General features: G+C 49.0%; 3 protein-coding genes across 7 annotated transcripts; all 3 read left to right on the plus strand.

The window, feature by feature from the left end:
• The first annotated feature begins 4,376 nt into the window (after nucleotides 1-4,376).
• On the plus strand, nucleotides 4,377-7,069 carry LOC119129190. Its single transcript, XM_037262278.1, has 6 exons — nucleotides 4,377-4,496; nucleotides 4,955-5,212; nucleotides 5,512-5,763; nucleotides 6,113-6,707; nucleotides 6,780-6,901; nucleotides 6,985-7,069. The coding sequence occupies exons 1-4, from the start codon at nucleotides 4,451-4,453 to the stop codon at nucleotides 6,358-6,360; spliced, it is 804 nt and encodes a 267-aa protein (XP_037118173.1). The 5' UTR covers nucleotides 4,377-4,450; the 3' UTR covers nucleotides 6,361-6,707; nucleotides 6,780-6,901; nucleotides 6,985-7,069.
• Nucleotides 7,070-9,397: 2,328 nt separating this feature from the next.
• Nucleotides 9,398-13,090, plus strand: si:ch211-212k18.7 (lysosome-associated membrane glycoprotein 3). 4 transcript variants are annotated; one of them, XR_005099057.1, is made up of 7 exons: nucleotides 9,398-9,553; nucleotides 10,109-10,611; nucleotides 10,767-10,886; nucleotides 11,534-11,600; nucleotides 11,808-11,981; nucleotides 12,053-12,325; nucleotides 12,386-13,090. XR_005099057.1 is itself a non-coding variant. In XM_037261243.1 (7 exons), exons 1-7 carry the CDS (start codon nucleotides 9,511-9,513, stop codon nucleotides 12,190-12,192), a joined length of 999 nt encoding a protein of 332 aa, XP_037117138.1. In that variant the 5' UTR covers nucleotides 9,398-9,510; the 3' UTR covers nucleotides 12,193-13,090. The 4 variants fall into 4 exon arrangements, 3 of the variants coding, with proteins under 3 accessions (XP_037117138.1, XP_037117140.1, XP_037117137.1); XM_037261243.1 differs by having other exon boundaries at nucleotides 10,109-10,266; nucleotides 10,315-10,611; nucleotides 12,053-13,090; XM_037261245.1 differs by having other exon boundaries at nucleotides 10,109-10,266; nucleotides 10,342-10,611; nucleotides 12,053-13,090.
• A 264-nt stretch (nucleotides 13,091-13,354) lies between these two features.
• On the plus strand, nucleotides 13,355-18,892 carry men1 (multiple endocrine neoplasia I). Of its 2 annotated transcripts, XM_037261240.1 has the most exons (10): nucleotides 13,355-13,463; nucleotides 14,436-14,903; nucleotides 15,044-15,252; nucleotides 15,395-15,523; nucleotides 15,638-15,678; nucleotides 15,740-15,827; nucleotides 16,089-16,225; nucleotides 17,007-17,136; nucleotides 17,213-17,392; nucleotides 17,641-18,114. In XM_037261240.1, the coding sequence occupies exons 2-10, from the start codon at nucleotides 14,468-14,470 to the stop codon at nucleotides 18,112-18,114; spliced, it is 1,824 nt and encodes a 607-aa protein (XP_037117135.1). In that variant the 5' UTR covers nucleotides 13,355-13,463; nucleotides 14,436-14,467. The 2 variants fall into 2 exon arrangements, with proteins under 2 accessions (XP_037117135.1, XP_037117136.1); XM_037261241.1 differs by lacking the exon at nucleotides 13,355-13,463 and having other exon boundaries at nucleotides 14,468-14,903; nucleotides 17,641-18,892.
• The last annotated feature ends 199 nt before the right edge of the window (nucleotides 18,893-19,091 follow it).

Raw genomic sequence — 19,091 nt, forward strand, 5'->3', positions numbered from 1 at the left:
CAGCGCGCATGCGTGAGTATTTTCCTTTTATGGCGTTGGACGGTTTCTCGCCCGCCAATGTCGTAATCGAAGGCGGTGCCAGTGGGCCTCCAGCGTAGGGATTGGTCGAGAGGAGTCCTCATTAACATACGTTTTTTTTTCGGGGAACTTGGCCCAATGCATTTGATAAATTATTACTGTGCGACGGGAAAAGATTACCAATAGCAACGCTGAACTCATTTGAAAATGATTCACTAGTTTCTCCAAGTAGGCGCTTAGTTAAGTCTTAGTTCTCCACTAGAGGTCGGTGTTGTGTCTTCTGTTATTAAAATCAATTACAGTGTTTAAGATAAGTTTATTTTTCCACACACAAAACATCGTTTTTAAGGATAAAGTCCTATGTATTGTACTGGGGGTAGAATTGTTGAGGTTAAAAAACAAAAAAACTTGGCTGCCTTTTGAAGGCTGCTAATGTCACCGCAGATGTCCTGCAGCGAGGGAAGTGGCAGGCGGAGGCGCCTGTGACGTAACCCGGAAGTAACGGGCCCAGCAACGACGAACCGGCCCCACAAGCGCGAGCGATGGACGTGATGGAGGACGCGCCCCGCGCCGACGACGAGGTGAGAGAACGTGACAGATGTGTCAGCCCAAAACGTTTCTTCAGAAGCGCCTCGATATTGCTGAGGTTGTCTGGAATGTTGGCAATGTGGCAGACGCCAGCAAAAGTGTGAAAGGAGCATCTGTTCTCCTTCCTACTCGTTGCTCAAGTCGTCAGGTTCTTGTCTCTTTGGGTCTTGCATTGTTTGGGACTTCTTGAATGGCCTTCCTTATTGTTGTTCTTCAGGTGTTTTGTCCCCGAGTGTTTCAAATGTGCACCAAAGGTTCCTCACACTTCTTTGGGTTATTCAGGTGTTCCTCAAGGGGTTTCTTGAGATCCTGTTGTTGTTTTTTTTAAAGGGCCTTCTTCGGTTCCTCCTTCAGGTTTGCCTTATGCAACACCAGAGTTGCGCGTGAAAGTGTTACTCTGTCCGTCGCCATGGCGATGGCCTCCTCATGACCTCTCGTGTGTGTTTGTGTTTGTCAGGAACGTTTTGAGGATGCCTACGGACGGCGGACCTAAGCGACGAAGAGGAGAGGAAGCCGCGCCGAGTCCGGACGGAGGACGAGAAAGCCGCCACCAAGCGCGGCGACGAAAAAGACGACGCCGTCGCAAAGGCCGCGGGCAAGAGGCACGCCATGAGCCCCCGCACAAGGACGCCAAGCGGCAAAGTGGCGGCAGGAGCCGCAAAGCCGACGTGCACGACAATCAGCGTTGCGACTCCGGAGAGAATCACCAGCAGCGCAAGAACAACGTGACGTAACCGATTCCACCCTGCACAGAATCCACGGAGACATCCGCATCTCGCTCAAAAGCCACAACCCGGTAGGACCGCCCAAAAAATAGAAAACTCTATTTGGACCGTCAGTGCCATCGAGCGGCCGGCTGGTTCATGAAAGTTGAGTTCATGAAATTTCAACCTTCGTTTGCCCATTTTCTCTCTGACATTAAAACAAACTCAGAACAACTTCACTCAAACAATTATGGAAAAAGCGGTACAGAAGATGGATGGATGGAAGGATGGAGGGAGGGAGGGAGGGAGGGAGAGACGGACGGAAGTCAAACTCACACAGCGGTCTCACGTGTGCGCACCTGGCTCTGCTTTTTTTTTTTGTCACCCGCTTAGGATGTTGTCTGGCGGCGTTGGATCAGCTCAGCGGCGTCTACGTAACGTCACAGCACGTCCACAGACACAGCGAGCTCATCTCCACTCTCAGGAAGGTAAGCGCCTGTCTTTTTGATTGTGTAGCTCTGCTGCCATCTTGCGGCCTCTAATTGTGTAGCTCTGCTGCCATCTTGCGGCCTCTAGACGCAATCACTCGAATACGTCTGTCGCCGCAGAAATGGTGAGGGGGAAAAAAGTCTTGACCGCTTTTTCTAAGGTTTTGCTCGTATATAGGTTGACAAAGTCAGCGGTTTCTTCGATTCTTAGCAATGCATTTCAGCCGTGGCGAGTGAGCGCAGACGAGAGCGCAATACCACCCATGTCCGCAAGACGGCGCCACCCGATCGAACGCGGGAATGGAGCGCGACGCCTCGTGTGGTCCCGGCGAGGGGAGATCATGGAAGAGAGCAGCAATATCAAGTCAAGTTGATTTGTATAGCCCTAAAGGACAAAAATGGACAATTATTCTCAAAGCATCCCCTGATCTTAAGCTCCCCAAATATTTGTCAAGTTGATTTGTATAGCCCCAAATCACAAGCAGTCTCAAAGGGCTTCACCGAGACAAAAATGGACAATTATTCTCAAAGCATCCCCTGATCTTGAGCTCCCCAAATATTTGCCTTTTCTCGTGGAATACGTCCACAAAACGACGTTGGCTTTCCGAAAGGAGTGGAGTTTTTCTTTTGCTAGTTTGCCCACACAGTGGCAGACTATATTTGCGTCACTTTTCTTTCACGGTGGCCCGCAAATCAATCGTAGCACACCAAGCCCAAAAGCACGTTTGAAATGTTGAAACAAGCATAAAACGTGTGGGGGGGGGGCATCTCTTCTGTGAGAGAGGGAGTTATGTTTTGCTTTCCTTCTCTGACCGTTTGACTGAAAGAGCTTTGGTCACGCGAGCGAGCCATTTAGCCACAGATGCATGTATGTATTCAGCCATGTCGAAAACGGACAGAGAAGTTGACAGACAGAACGATTACGAAAATCGAAAACATTGAGCCGAAAACGGATGGAATGAAAATAAAGCCTTTGATGGCTCGCCTGGGGATTTCGAGTGTGCTTATGTCGGTTGTGAGGAGTTGGACCAGCGGTCTGTTCAACATCCCAAAATGTTGCAAGTGTGCATCAAACTGCTCGCCATGCATCTATCAGCGGCCGAGAGAGAGAGAGCGAGAGAGAGCGGCAGCTGTCACTTGAGTGCAATTGCAAAACGGTGGCGGCCTCCAAAGTTCTTATTTACAAATAAAGCAAACAAATTGTGTGTGTGTGTGTGTAATGATCCCTCCCGGACGCATTCCTCAATGACTCCTGCGGCAACCATGAGAGTGGATATTTGCCATCCATCCATGCCTTTGCCAACAGCAGTCATGAAGATGATGCAACATTGGCCTGCAGGTGGTTGGAGCGGTTCAGCTTTGCCTTTGTCCTCTGATGCAAAGCGGCGGCAGTGGTGTCAAAGGCGCGGACCGCGGGCCCGGTCGCAAAGTGCCACTCGAGCCGTTTGAAGGCTTTGACTTCTGACGACGTTGTTGCGCAAGCCGGAGAGAAAAGGACGTTCCGTCCTTACGATTGCCATTCCAGACGTTTCCATTGCAAATGGCTTCAAAGTTGCTTGATTCCAATGACACCATACTTCGCCAAGAAACAGAAAGGATTGTGTGCCAAAATCAAAGCAATCCACATATTTGTTTGTTTCTGTTTCTTTTGAATCCGCTTGAAAGAATGCGTGCTGATAGCGAGGTGATGTTACGCAACCGCTGGACGAAGGATAACAGTCAACTCAAGCATGATTTTTTTTTCCAGATGGATGGGAAGTTCGGAGGGGTACTTGATTGCGATCATCTTAGCGTGTTTTTTCCAGATCGATGGGAAGACGTACCCTGGTACTTTACCGCGATCATTTGAGCGAGCGCGTTTTGTACATTGGCCTGACTCGTTTGCCTGTTTGTCTTGAACTCTTGAACTATTTCACTGATGACGGGAGTAACAAAGTTGCAACGACGTGGCGGCAGGCGCTTTGAGATCAAACGAAGCGCGCGTGGGCTGTGCGTGTCAAAGCGCCGTGACGTCACGCAGCTCGCGGGTAGTAGAAAGCGCTCGCGTCCGACACTCACTCCATTCGCTTGTCGAGTCGGAGCAGCCAGCCAGCCAGCCAGCCCGCCAGCCAGCCAGCCCAACCGCCCGCCAGCCAGCCAGCCCAACCGCCCGCCAGCCAGCCAGCCAGCCAGCCAGCCAGCCAGCCAGCCAGCCAGCCAGCCAGCCAGCCAGCCAGCCAGCCAGCCCGCCCGCCAGCCAGCCAGCCCAACCGCCCGCCAGCCAGCCAGCCAGCCAGCCAGCCCGCCCGCCCGCCAGCCAGCCCAACCGCCCGCCAGCCAGCCAGCCAGCCAGCCAGCCCAACCGCCCGCCAGCCAGCCAGCCCAACCGCCCGCCAGCCAGCCAGCCAGCCAGCCAGCCAGCCAGCCAGCCAGCCAGCCAGCCCGCCCGCCCGCCAGCCAGCCAGCCAGCCAGCCCAACCGCCCGCCAGCCAGCCAGCCAGCCAGCCAGCCCGCCCGCCCGCCAGCCAGCCCAACCGCCCGCCAGCCAGCCAGCCAGCCAGCCAGCCAGCCCAACCGCCCGCCAGCCAGCCAGCCCGCCAGTCAGCCCGCCCGCACGCCCGCCCGCCCGCCAGCCGTCAAGCCATCGGCCACCAGCCAGCCAGCGACGTCAGCATGAAGCTCGTGACAATCCTCTTGCTCTTGTGCGTCCACACGGCAGGTAGGACAACACCTTTTTACACTTTGCAGTCCGATCGATGTCAGTCGAATGAAGTTGGTGACAATTGCCTAAGCGTCAAGCCGCCATTTTCGAGGAGCGTGCCACATCTTGGAAGCCATTCAATTGATTGTCATCGCAAGTTGGTCCAAAGCGATGTTGATTTGAAAAAGGCCCACGTTGTTGCGACGCCAGCAATGTTTTGCGACTTCCTTTTGCCAATTGCATTTGGATGGATGGATTTGGATCCGTCATATTGTTTTGATACTTTTGGCCAGCTCTAATCTCCTCGTACAACGAAAAAAGGCATTCTGAGGGCAAAATGGCTCGGCACAAGAAAGCTCGATGCTCCAATCTATCTTGGGCCTTGAAGTAGCTTTGTGTCTGTACAATGGTTGCTGGGTGTCCTTTGAGTACACAGTGCGAGTAAGAGCATGCGCTGGCCACCTCTGCTTTTCCAGATCTGACGCCACCTGAATGCAAAGGCGCGAAGGATCAGGTGGTGTTCTGCGCAACTGGCAACAGCCTCAAAATACCCAGCCCCGCTGCTGGCTACACGTGGCAATTTGGAACACCCGACGGAGTGCTCCCAAGTGAACTGACCCCAGACGACACAACAAAGGACTTGAAGGGCAGCCTGGAAGCAAAGCACACTGGCGTGTACTTGGCCGTCAAAACTACTGAACTTACGGACAAGTTCACCATCATTGTGGATGCGGGTAAGTCGCACGACTATCGTCCGGGATGGCTGCTTTTGGTGGAAAAACACCAGCGCTCGCTCGCTCGCTCGCTCGCTCGCTCGCTCGCTCGCTCGCTCGTGTGCAGCTCCAATTCAGCAAGATCGGCTGAGGAGACGTGATGGATTCTTGGAAAAGCCTCATTTGATTTTTCCCGCAAATTGAAAAGCGAGCGAGTCACTTGACGAGTCCATCTGCGCGTGCGTGTACTTTGTGATTTGACCGCCTGCGCTCGGATACTGGGGTGAATAACTCCAGACAACTGTTTTGGGCTTTTTCAGTCGAGTGCACCAAAGACGTGCAGTGCCAGGTCGGGACGGGTAGCTCCATCAAATTGAACTCCAACATTGACGGAGCCAAATGGGAGTTTGAGAGCTTGGCGCTCCCTACCTCTGGTGAACCGCCCAAGTTCACCGACCAGAAGAAAGCGTTGGGCCTCTTCGACGTGAAAGCAGCTCAGAGCGGGACGTACAAGGCCGAGCCGACCGGAGGAGGGACCGCTGTTGAGTTTCCAGTCGTCGTCAGCGACAAAAGTAAGTTTGGCGCCGCGGCTCTAGCGCTCCTTTCACTCGACTCAAAGTGTCGATGGAGGTAGCCGCTCAAGCAATTGAGTGACTACGACGACGGGATTATTGCGGCAGGCGGCGCGTGTTGAAAAAGAAGAGCTGCCACCGCCGCCGCCATTTTGTTCTCCGTTCAAACTAAGTGTTGAAATGGACTTGATCAATGCACTTTTTCACCCTTTCAACTGTCGTTCAGCCCGCCATTTTTTGGAAGGGCCACCCTCCCCGACGACTGCGTTTGTTGTAATTGAGAAAGTGCGACCGATTTGCAAATGCCCGCCCTTGAAATGGACTCTCGTTTGTTTCCTCTTCCCAACAGCTCGCGTCTCCACTGCCACAGTCAAGAAGGGAGTGGGCTGCGTTGCGACCTTAGAGTGCGAGGTCACCGGGGATGCCCAAAAGATCAAATGGACCAAGGACGGAACTGACCTGACTCTTGAAGGGAAAACGTTGACCGTCGACACGGGGGATGCTGGCACCGGTACCTACGCCTGCAAGGTCCTGGGCTACCACGGTGGTGCTCCGGTGACTAGCGCCACCTTTCGCTACACCTACGCAGGTGAGTAAGGAAAGCACCATCCCAGAAAAATTGCAAAGCGCGACTTTCCTGTTTTCGACAGCTCCCAAAGCCGTCTCCACGGTCACGATCAAACGGAGCGGCAATGTCCTCACGTGTGTCGCCGACGGTGCCGTCAAAAGCTTTGAGTGGCTGACGTTCGGAAACATGCCTGTCTCAGCAAGCGACGGCGCAGTGGGCAGTGACCCGTCCCAGTTCACTTTGGATGCCAAGGCCAAAGGCCAGTTCATTTGCAAGGTCATCGCCTGCGATGACAAAATCAACTCCCAGTCCTTCGACGTCAGCGGAGCCAAGGGCCCCATCGGTAGCCCCGGCACGGACCAGGACAACGCTCCGAGTGAGTACTTGCATGTCAGCAGGATCAAGCCCCGCCCCGCCCAGCCGCCAATGTTTGCCATCTTTGCTCTAGAACCAACCGCAGCCACCCAGGGCGCGTCCTGCTCTGTCGCTCTGTTGGTGATAAGCGTCCTCATTGAGCTCTACGTGGTGATGATGATGTAGACCGAGGCCGGCCGGCCGGCCGGCTGGCGGGTGAGTCGCCATTTTCCCTCCGTCCACCGTTGCTGCGCTGCCTTGCCCAACCGGCGGCTGTCTGTCTGTCTGCTTTTCCTCAGACGAGAGATCCTGGAGGCGAGCGGCCATTTTTCTTTTTTCATTCATTCAGCAATAAAAATAATTCATTCATCAGCAATAAGAAGAGCGAAAAAAAAGCACAAAACACAGAAAGCAGCGGCTCGGGAGAAGCGGGAAGACGGCGGCGGCGGCGGCGGCGGCGTTGACGGCGGCACGAGACCCTGGCGCAATGGAAAACCTGGTCCATCTGGCGTCCATCTGGCGTCCATCTGGCGCGAGGGAGGGCACGCCTGAGCGGTTGGCCTTGGACTTGTTTGTGGTAGGGGAAGGGCCGAGAGCGAAGCGGGAAAGCTTTTTTTTTCTTCTTCAATTTGCTTCTACTTCTTCCATTTATCAGGATTTACAATGGATGATGTCACTCACCGACCGTTAGCATTGGGGAGGGAGGTCGACGCGATTGGGTGAATGAATTGCGCGGTGCAACTTTTGGTTGGTTTTCAATTTACTCCATTTATTTGCATGCTTACTACTGGAGTTATTATCGATTTATGATGTGGTTTACAATGGATGATGTCACTCAACTTTAGCATTGGGGAGGGAGGGAGGGAGGGAGGGAGGGAGGTTGGCAAACGCTTTGTTTGGACGCGCTGGAAGGTGGTCAACGTGATTGGGTGGGTGAATTGGGCATTTGCTTTCAACGAACGCAGCATTGCGAGGGATGGCGTCGATTTGACGGCGGTGCAATTGTGCGAAGGCGTTGCGTGAGTTTTGATGGTGCAACTTTGCCTTGGTGTCATGTGTCCACTGGAAACCACAATAAAGTCTTCATTCCACTTGGCGGTGGTGGTGCTGTTTGATGTCAATGGCGCCGTCAACGGGGCGATGCATTGCGGGCCGCCGTTTCAACAGATGGAGGAGACGAGCAGAGATTGAATGGCCCGCCGCCTCCACAGCGATTCATGGAAGAAACCTGAAGATTGAATGGGCCGCCACCTCCACAGCGATTCATGGAAGAAACTTCCTGAGAAGATCGAATGGCCCGCCGCCACCATGGAAGAAACTCTCTTGCAAGCGCTTTGCAATCAGACAGGTGGCATTTTTCTATCCAACGTACTTGCATGAGACTTTTTTTTTGGTCTTTTTTGCCCAGAGACAGGTGGGAGTTTGGTTTCAAACGTTCTTGCATGCGCTTTTCAATCAAATTTTGTCTTTTTTGCCAAACGACAGGTGGCATTTTTGGATCCAACTTTCTTGCATGCGCTCTTCCATCAAACGGAAGGGACTTTTTCTCCTTTGCAGCCTGCTCCACATATCGTACTGTACGTTTCAGCCACTCACTCACACGTGATGGCAAAATTCAAGTCGCTGCTTTGCGTCCCCTCGCCACCACCGCTAGAGGGCGGCGGAGCACATTGACGCTGGCTCAGCGCTTCAATTCACAAACCTATGTATTGAGTTAGAACGAGTTAGAAAGACAATAATAATTTAAGAAAAATACAAATATTTTTTCCGGTGGTTGCAGGTCCACCAAATTGCCCCCCACTCCCCCAACTGTTGCCCTAGGCCAGTGTTTCCCAACCTTTCTTCATTCACGGCACACCTTTTCATTGGAAGAAAATCTCTCTGTTAAGCTCCTATATTAGAATCAGTTATATCACAACGAAAGACGTAAAGTCCTATTCCTATCTATGTATGAAGTCGAATAATTGAATCAAAAGAAAGACTAAATATTCTTTGAATTGTATTTCTTTTTTTTAAACAAAAGGCAGTTCTTTTAAAAACGTTTTAGGCAGTGTAAGGAATAAACTATTGAAAGTGATTGAGATTAAAATCCAAAAGAATCAACACGACTTTGTTTACTGTTTTAGACGAGCGCTCGAAATATTATGTATGGTATGTGGGTGAAAAATGAACAGTCCAGGTTCTCTGGCTGAACCGCATACTCTGATTCCCATCGGACGACAAACGCACCCCCCAAAAAAAAAACAAAAAAAAAAACCGCAACTTTAGCCGCATTTGTTCGGAAGTTGTGTCATTACGAATACAAGCTAAATTTTGTGTGGTTTTTTTCTGGGTGGCCCGAATTCGTCATCTATTAAAAGATGATAACTATTGTCGTTTATCTCGATGCAGTTTTTTTTCTTTGAACGTCAATCAAGAACCTTTCCCCTAGCTGAATGCGGCTAGTTTCGTTTCCCGATCAAGGACCTCGTCCCTCGCTGAATAGTTTCGTTAGCTGAAGCACTGACTACTTCTGAGAGCGGCTTTCAAAATAAAACGCAAGTAGCAGAAGTTGACCGTAAAATAAGTTTGACATGAAATTGACTAATTCACTCTGAATTGTGATTTTAATTTCCAAACAGTGGAATGTCTCAATGCGTTGACGGTTCAATGATTGAGCAATGAATATGTCAAGGCTAGCTTTTGTTTCGACTTTTTACGTGCGCTTCCGGTCAAAGCACGTTTTCTTTGACTTGAGCTTTGTACGTCGTAGAACCGAGGCGTCACTCCGTCGGTCGTTGTCTTCGTGCGGCTGCCACACTACCACCTGCATCTATCCTGGAACCATGAAAAGTGCACTTATCATTCTTTCTTGCTGTATCGTTTCAGGTATTTCTTTTTATGACTGCTTTTTGCTCTGAATTATAGTATATTTTCCGGCGTCGGTTTCGTTTTACGTACTATTTGTGACGTACGTACTAAAAAGTGCTTTAACGATTTTTAAAATGGGAAATACCGAGGTTAAAGGTATGGATTTGTGTTATTTTTTTTAATTTAAAAACTGTTTTGGAAGCGTGTCAATACGTGGTGGACTTTGGAACTCGAGCGTATTATCAGACCAGTTCAACTTAAAAAATCACTTGGCTCGCACTCTGACACCTTTTCTTTAATGCTATTTTATTCTTAAATGTTTGCTGCTTTAGCAATTGGTGCTGATGGGGGGGGGGGGGGGGGGTTGTTTATCATAAATAAGTGTTCGTGATTACAAATACTAACTTTGTGACGTTTCAAGGCTACGAACTTCACGTGGCTCGAAGCGCTTTGATTGCGTGGTTTTTCATTTGCGTGCACAGTCGGAAGTGTGTTAAAATGTTTTCGTTCTGTTATGAGTCACTTTAAATCTGAGTCCCCCCCCCTTGACTTCTGTTCTATCCTCTTTTAAAGCACTGTCTCTTGCGCGACATGGAAAGCCCCCAGCGACCATGGCTCCCGCTCAAGGATTTTCTCCAAAACCTGACCCTACCCCAACGGGCAAGCTGACTACACCGGCCGCCAACGGCACAACCGGCTCTGTTTCCACGGCAACCAGCGCAACAACCGCTCCCGTCACTAACACGACCTCACCCGCACCCATCGCCAAGACGACCTCACCCGCACCCATCACTAACACGACCTCACCCGCACCCATCACCAATACGACCTCACCCGCACCCATCACCAATACGACCTCACCCGCACCCATCACTAACACGACCTCACCCGCACCCATCACCAATACGACCTCACCCGCACCCATCACAAAAATGACCACCGCGCCTCCCACCATGACTCCACCCAAGCCCAACCCGCCTGCCGACTTGATTGCGGGAGACTACCGGCTGATGAAGGGCAAAATCGTTTGCCTGATGGCCCATGTGGCCCTGCAGCTCCGACTCGAGACACCAAAGGTACTTTTTTTTTTTTCAATCTTGTAAAAAGTATGACATTCTTTATTTTATTTTTTTGGAACAGATCAATGGCATTTCTATTCATTTCACCAGAGCCAGATGATTTGAGTAACACGTTTTTTGTATTCATGTTATGAAATTGGTTCCCTTTGCAGGCCAGCGGGACGTTCGTCGTGCAGCCCAATAAGACCCGAGCCGTTGGAGAGTGTCAGGAGAACCGGGCCAACCTCACGCTGGTCTTCGAGGAGGGTTTCATCACCTTCATGTTCAACAAGGTTCACTTCTCTCAGCTTGCAAAATACTTCTCTGTACTCGAGTGGAAGTAAAAGAAAAGTAGGAAGTAGGGCTGAACAGTTAATCAAATTTGATCTGAAATGGTAATGAAATTGAATTATATTTGTTGTATTTCTTTTTTAAATTGTAGTTTCTCAAAAGAGTGATGGTTAATCAGATATTTATTGTAATAGAGCTTAATTCTTTTGCCCCTGTATGTTAAAACATACAAGGGACAACATCTTGAAAAAAATAATAATTGAAACCAAAACATTAAGTGGAAAAAATAAATCTGTTGTTTCTCCAAAAATCGTTCAGCCCTAGTAACAAGTAGACATCATAAAACAAAAGAGCGATTCAACTTCTTGAAAATTCAGAATCTACATTTTATTTGAATTTTGACTTCCCAACACCGGTTTCTCCCTATGGCTCACCCTGACTTGAGGTCATGTGATTTTTATTCGTAAAGCTACCACGGGTGAAGAATTATTCGAAAGAGGAAGTGGACCAGATGAGCCTGTTTTGTGTGTGTCGCAGCATGTGATCTGCATCACTCAATGCCTCACCCACACAACCGCCATGAATGACCCACACTTATTTGTTGACAAAGCAAATAACCATTTTTGTTTTTTTTCCTAAATTTCTTCAGAGCTCCGCCGAAAACATCGCCTACGTCGACACTTTGCTGTTCAACCTCACCTACCCCTTGAGCAACGGTAAGGTCGCTTTGTGGATTGAAATAGTTTTTACCACTGTTTAGCATAGCATCTATTTTGGTGCAACACTCTAGCCCCGCCCCCAAAAGCCATACACTTTTTTTGTGTATTTTAGCAGAAGCGTGTCAGACAGCTTTTTCCCCAAGATAGTTGGGAATTAAAAAAAAAATCTATACTTATCCTGCTTTGTGTTATCTGTCGTTGCAGCCAGCGGACATTATGCCGCCGCCAACATGTCATTGCGCGCCTTCCCCGCCAAGATTGGCCACTCGTACGCGTGCAGGAGCGACTCTGTCTACATGGGAAACGGTTTATATCTGGACGTCAAGGATGACCGCATGCAGGCCTTCGATCTGACCCCGAGCGGCGAATTTGGCGTCAGTAAGTAGCCCGCCCCCCTCGGACGCCATTTTGAGTGGTGACGTACATGTAAATCGCGGCGTCCTTTTCAGCCGACCACTGTGCGGCCGACCAGCCCGATTATAGCGTGGCCATCGGGGTGGGCGTGACGCTGCTGGTGCTGATCTTGGTGGTGGTGGTGGTCTATCTGCTGGGCCGCAAGAGGAGGACGGACGGCTACCAGCCACTGTGAGAACCTGCCGCAGATATGGCCTTCACTGTGTAAATCCTCATTCGACTTGCCTTGGAACTTTCTTTACTCGGGTCGCTGTATTGTATAGATAGGTTCAGGCTGTGTTAGCACAGCTATTGCTAGCATGTTAGCAAGAATCAAGAGTTAAGAATGTTGGCTCTGTTGAAAATCCTGGTATTTCATTTTGACCTTTTTTTTTCCCCCAAATTTAGTTTTAATTCAACTTTAGAACAGGTATAAAATATTGTCATTTTTATTTGACCAAAATGCTTTGTTTGAGTTAGTTTTTATTAGTTGTAGTACTTTTTTGCTCAGTATATAAGGTACAAGTGCAAAATATATGAAGTCATAAATTGAACTACTGTTGTCAAACAACATACAGCAATGAAACATTTTAAAATGAAAACCAAAAGTGAATGTATATTAATCAACCAAAAAAAATTATATAATGTATGATAGTTTTAATTTTCATTTCTGTCTTTTGTTTTTTCTGTTTGTTTTTTTCTGTTCATGAAAATGCTTCAATTCTAATTCATCAGTTTTCATTAATTATAATAACCTTGTTCGCTACTTTGGCATGATGTGTTTTGTTTTACTGTGATTCCACGAAAAGGGAAAAGTCGGGTGATTCAAGTAGTGCTTTGCCAGTAATAAATAACATGTTGCAATCAACAATTGCACTAGTTGAAGGCCAAACTGGCTGGATGTAAATGCGTATTTTTCTATTGAGTAAAAGCTCTGACAAAGGGGATATGGCTTGCTGCTGCAAACAGTGGCGAATGCACATTCTCTATGTTGTATTAATGACTTTTGGTACAATGAATGTTGAATGAGGAATTTTGTGTTGAGACTGTTTTCTGAAGTCTTTATTATGCCAATAAAGATGAATTCAAGTGTCTTCACTGGTGAGATTTTGATTTTAAAAATTCTTGCAGCGTTTCTGAGACCAATGAAGGCAGCTGAAAGTGGCGAGCGCCCTCTGTTGACGATCTGCCACCGGGATGGTGCTTCATTATAACATTACGCATATTTACTAGACGTTTATTTTTTTCAACATTAGATTTTGTCGATGTTATGACACAAATTCCCGTTTTTTCCGACGTTTTACGCTGCATTTGAAGGGGGCCTTTAGTGACGTCATATTACGTAGAACGCGTGATGACGCATTTTGAGTCACTTTCGGGAGAGACTGAAGTGCGCGGCAAAAGAAGTGGGGCACAAACAAAACAACACGAAACGAAACATGTGGCCGGGCGACTGCTGAGCAAACGGTACGTTATCAGTCTCACGCCATGTATTCTTCCGCCACCAGCGCGAGGCCTTTTACTAAACGACACAAGGACGGGGTTATTTTCCCTGGGACTTTTAACCTACATCAACGCGCCTTATCTCAACTAGTCCGCTTGAGCAAACTAGCCGCTTGTTAGCATTTTGGCTCCAGCTGGTCGCCGGTCAACTCAAGCCGGTGCGTGTTGGGCTTTGATTCACATTTGGATTCGTGAATGCTTACGATACGTAACGATACTACGTTGGAGTGGTTACTTTTACTTTCGAATTGGCAGCGAGACAGCGTAGCGCCGGTGTCAATGAAGCTGCGAATGCTAACGTTAGCCTAGCCTCTTTTGTATGTGTGTGTGCGTGCGTTTTAGCTAGGAGTGCCCCGCCCACCCACGAGCAACACAAGCTCTCAATGATTGTTTAAAAAAAAATATATAAATATATTACACAACTGCTTTTAAATACGATCCATATTTACAATACTTATACCGTGAGTACAGTATTTTTATTAATTGTTACCCTCTTAATGTAGCCGATTTAACATGGAACACTTGCTCATATTTTAGTACAGTGGACCCTCGTGCTTCGGCACCTGCGGATTCATTCATTTATTAATTCATTCATTCATTCTCCATAGCACCTGTCCTCCCTTTTGCTTTCTTTCTTTCTGTCGCGCACCCATTTTGGGGGGAGGGGGTTGGACCAACCCTTCTTTGTTTTTTGTTGAGAACACATATTGAACGTTTATCAGCATGTTAAATGGAAAAAAAAAAACTAAAATTGCCTTTGCTTGTTACATTTAATAGGTTTCTTAATATTTAACCTAAATTGGAAATCTGGTATAACTGTAAAGTTTCCTGAAGAACATAAATAGACAACATCTCATGATGAACTTAAGGCTGTCATAGAAAGGAACCAACGGAAGCAATCCATTCATCTGTCTTCCAATTGTGTGCCACATTCAGCGCTGCAGGTGGCGACTACCTCAGAAGACGTAATGGGTTTGCACTCATCCCAGAAGAAGCATTTCCCCCTGCGGGGGATTGACGGCGTCGTTCAGCTTTTCGACGCTGAGCTCCGCAAGTCCGAGCCGGACCTGGCCCTCCTCTCTCTGGTCCTGGGCTTCGTCGAGCACTTCCTGGCCGTGAACCGCGTGGTGCCCGTCAACGTTCCCGGCGTGCGTTTCGAGCCGCTGGAGCCCGAGTGCCTCAACTCGTGTTTCCCTACCGTGGAGCTCGGCATGATCTCGGCGCTGTACGAGCGCTTCACGGCGCAGATCCGCGGGGCCGTGGACCTGTCCCAGTACAGGAGGACTGCGGGCGGGTCCAGTCGAGAGCTGGTGAAGAAGGTGTCCGACGTGATTTGGAACAGCCTCAGTCGCTCGTACTTCAAAGACCGCGCCCACATCCAGTCTCTCTTCAGCCTCATCACCGGTAAGTAGGACTTGGCCACGCGGGAATTACAAAGGGAGTCTCTTGAGCAACAGCGGGCCAAAATGTCGACCGATTTTTGCCGATTCCACTTGGAACATGAGAACAAACGAGCTTGACCGCCAGCGACGTCTTTGCTCAAGGGACCAAACTGGACAGCTCGGGGGTGGCCTTTGCGGTGGTGGCGGCCTGCCAGGTCCTGGCCCTGAAGGACGTACACCTGGCCTTGTCCGAGGACCACGCCTGGGTCATCTTCGGCAAGAGCGGCGAAGAGACGGCCGAGGTCACGTGGCACGGCAAGGGCAACGAAGATCGGCGAGGGCAGACGGTCGCGGCGGGTGTCAACGAGAAGGTAACTCCCCCGTTGTCGGATCAAAATAATAATAATAATACATTTTATTTATAAGGCGCCTTTCAAGGCACTCAAGGTCACCGTCCAAACATAAAATAGCGTAGACAATTTTTTTACAACTTTGTGTTTGTGTCTCCTTCAGAGTTGGCTCTACTTGAAGGGCTCCTACATGAAGTGTGACCGCAACATGGAGGTGGCTTTCATGGTGTGCGCCATCAACCCTTCACTGGACCTGCACACCGACAGCTCAGAGCTGCTGCAGCTTCAGCAGGTGACGAGGCGCCGCACGCCGTCCTCACTCCAGCTTCTTTGATCGCGTTATTGATCAAATGATCTGGAGATTTGTGATTGGGCGATGAAATACGCTTGTTTTCCCTCCACGCAGAAACTACTGTGGCTCCTCTATGAACGAGGGGACCTGGACAGGTGAGTTTGCAGATGTCTAAAAGAATTGTCATGAAAAGTCAAAGTCTCCCGTGCTTTGCAGGTATCCTATGGCAATGGGGACTCTGGCGGACTTGGAAGACCAGGATCCGATGCCGGGCAAGGAGAGCCCACTGGAAATCCACCTCAAGGTAAGTCTGATTTAATAGTTTACAATCAATTCACAAAATATGCGCCCCAAAATATCCTCTTCATTGCCATGTCTCAGCTCCTCTCAGGTCATTAGTACGGCGCTAATATGAAGTTGTTGCTTGCAGAGGATAAAGAATCTATGCTGTTTAGCATTAGCATTGGGTTCGGGGACTGATAGTCGATGTGGTTGCGCGCGTCTGTGTGGAGGGGGGGCTGACTGGACTCGATGTTAACTTTTTCTTCTCTCGCCGCGTCACCAGGCCGTGGGTTCGGCCCAGAAGTATTACAACAACGAGCACATCTACCCCTACATGTACTTGGCCGGCTTCCACTACAGGCACAGGAACGTGCGGGACGCGCTGAGGGCCTGGGCCGACGCCGCCCAGGTCATGCAGGAGTAAGTGCTTGATGTTGCCTTTGCCTGACACCAGAGGGCAGCAGATACTTTTTTGTTGTTGTTGAGTCGTAGTTTCCGAGGTGAAGGTGGGCTCCCGTCGCTTAGAGAACGTTGTTGTGGTCGTGGAACTATGTCGTGATCATGCCGCTTTGTTCGCATAACAGGTTTCTTTTGATTCTTGCGCACCGTGCCTGCGTTCGACATAGTAAGCCTTGAGAAAGTCCCTCATCCTGGCTAAAAATAGACACGGGGCATATTCACCTTCCTCCTCATTGTTCTCCAGATTTGGCGCTTCCTCTCCCACTTGTTGCGCTTTGGGCCTTTTTGTCACACTCCAAATTGGAATGTCACTTCACCGCTATTGAAACTTTTCAAACCAAAAGTCTTAAAATCTTTTGGGGTTATATTTGTTCAGTTAAAAAAAAAAACATTCAGCCAAGCAATTGGCTCATTTTTGCTGAATATTCTTTTTTTGTTCCCGTTGAGATGTTAAGGCTTGAGACAGACCCCAAATAAAATCTGCTGCTGTACCAACTAAAATTGAAAAATAATTTTCAATTGTGTTTTAAAAAAAAAAAAAAAAAAAAAGAACATAACTCACTGACACTATTTTTGTATTCAACTCAAATTTCAAGCTTTGACTAAAAATAATGTGTAACTATGTAACCTCGGTTGTAAAGTTCAGGCCCGAGTCGTTCCAGTCGTTGTTTTATTGCTGTCTGGATAATTGAAGTGTTGAGAAGGTCTGGTGTAAAGAAGCCAATTCCCCCTGCGGCTGCAGCTTCAACTACTTCCGCGAGGATGAGGAGATCTACAAGGAGTTCTTTGACATCGCCAACGACGTCATTCCCACTCTGCTCAAGGAGACGGCCGCCGAGAGTCCCTCGGACGGCGCCGACGCGGGAGAAGCGGTACGGAGTCGAGCTCGCCTCTGGGAGAAGCTCCAATCTCATCTTTTTTGTTTTCTCTTTGGGGGGGGGTGTGTAGGAGCAACCGAAGCAGCAGCAGGCCGCGGCTTTCTCGGCACTGCAGGACCCGGAATGCTTCGCCCACCTGCTATGCTTCTACGACGGCATCTGCAAGTGGGAGGAGGGCAGCCCCACGCCGGTGCTGCACGTGGGCTGGGCTACCTACCTGGTCCAGTCCCTCAGCCGCTTCGACGCGCAGGTGAGCAGCTGGCGCTTCGAAAGATACAAACGCTCTCCAGTCGAGCTTCAAGCTCCCAATGAGGTTTTTTTTTTTCTATAGTTTGTCTTTCTAGTTTATATATTTTTAAGATATAAATATAATTTATAAAATATAAATATATAATAATAAAAATATTGAATAAAATGAAAACATAAAATTAATAAATGTAAATATATGATATTTTCTGTGTGTGTCTCTGTCTCTCCCCTCACCCGCCAACACTAAAGGTGCGCCAAAAAGTGTCCATCATCATCAAGGAGCCCGAGTGCCAGGACGAGGACGATGCGTCCAGCGAGGACCCGTGGGAGGGGCGCAGGCGAGTCCCCCGCAGGGAGTCCAAGCTGGAGGAGCAGAACTCCCCCCTCCCCGCCGCCCCCACCTCCCCGGCCTCCCAGGGGGCGGCCTCCGCGCCCAAGAAAGCGGCAGAGGGCGGCGCCCGCCGCCGCTCGGAGGGGAAGCCGAGGTCGCCCGATGCGGCGGCGCTCTCCCCTCAACCGCACCACCCGCCCGCCCCCGTGGTGGCCTTCCAGAGCGAGAAGATGAAGGGCATGAAGGAGCTGCTGCGTGCCGCCAAGGTCAACTCCAGCGCCATCAAGCTGCAGCTCACCGCCCAGTCTCAGGTCCAGATGAAAAGGCAGAAGAGCACGCCGCCGGGCGATTACTCCTTGTCCTTCATGAAAAGGCAGCGCAAGTCGCTGTAGGACGCAGACAAACTCGCGCGCGTTCCTTTCAAACGTCCTCCTGCTGCCGTAAACCAGAAGCCTCTCTCTGTGATTCTTTCACAGCCACTCTGGGGTTCTCAAACATTACGTATGTGTGCAAATAGTTGAAGCCACCAAATTATTGCGCTGGCATAGAATTTGTAGTCGTTTGACAACATTGCTTTTGGCTCATTTGCTTTCGGGAAGGCAACAAAAAAAAAAAACTTGCAGTCAAGACTCTCTGGAGCTTTTTGCTAACAACCCAGGCCAAATTCAGCACCTCCCCGACATACAACGATTGTCTCACTGTCACTTCAGCATACACGTTGACACCCGTGTACAGGTACTACTTTCCTATTGGACAAGGCTTCGGCACCTTCTTGTGGCATCACAAAGAGCACAAAAAAAGCTCGGGCAATAAGTTGCGATAGGTTCATCGGTGAGCGGTTACATATCAGACTTCATGTCACCAAACCAATTCACGACATGTTGGAAAGACTGAACGCTGGGAAAGTTCATTTAGTATAGTTACTGTGTAACATTGTCCACTTCCACGTTAAGAATAGCTTCTTTCTTGCTAGCTTGATGTTGCCTTATTTGCTTTTTTTGTTTTGTTTTAGTTTTGACTCAGGTCGCTACGGTAATATAGAGGAAAACCCACAAAGATTTGTTTGCTCAGAACCGCATGAGGCAGTCCCTCGATGTTGCGTTCAGTTGTGGTTTGCTCTTTGGATTTTTAGTTTTTGCAATTAAGAAAAATAAAAGAAGTGGAAGCTGATCTCTGGGTGTTCTCTTTTCCTAATCTTTTTTAGACAAAGCTCATATTTGATATCGATTGAACTTGTTTCTCTGGCCTTATTTTTTGCTCCTTATATAAAAATAAGGTTTGAAATTCGAAAATAATACGGCAAGAAATTGAGGATTAACCGTGTTTAAAAACAAACAAAACTGCAGACTTAATCCGGAATTGCGCGATT

The sequence above is a fragment of the Syngnathus acus genome, chromosome 10, assembly GCF_901709675.1.
Source record: "Syngnathus acus chromosome 10, fSynAcu1.2, whole genome shotgun sequence".
In the NCBI taxonomy this organism is placed as follows: domain Eukaryota; kingdom Metazoa; phylum Chordata; class Actinopteri; order Syngnathiformes; family Syngnathidae; genus Syngnathus; species Syngnathus acus.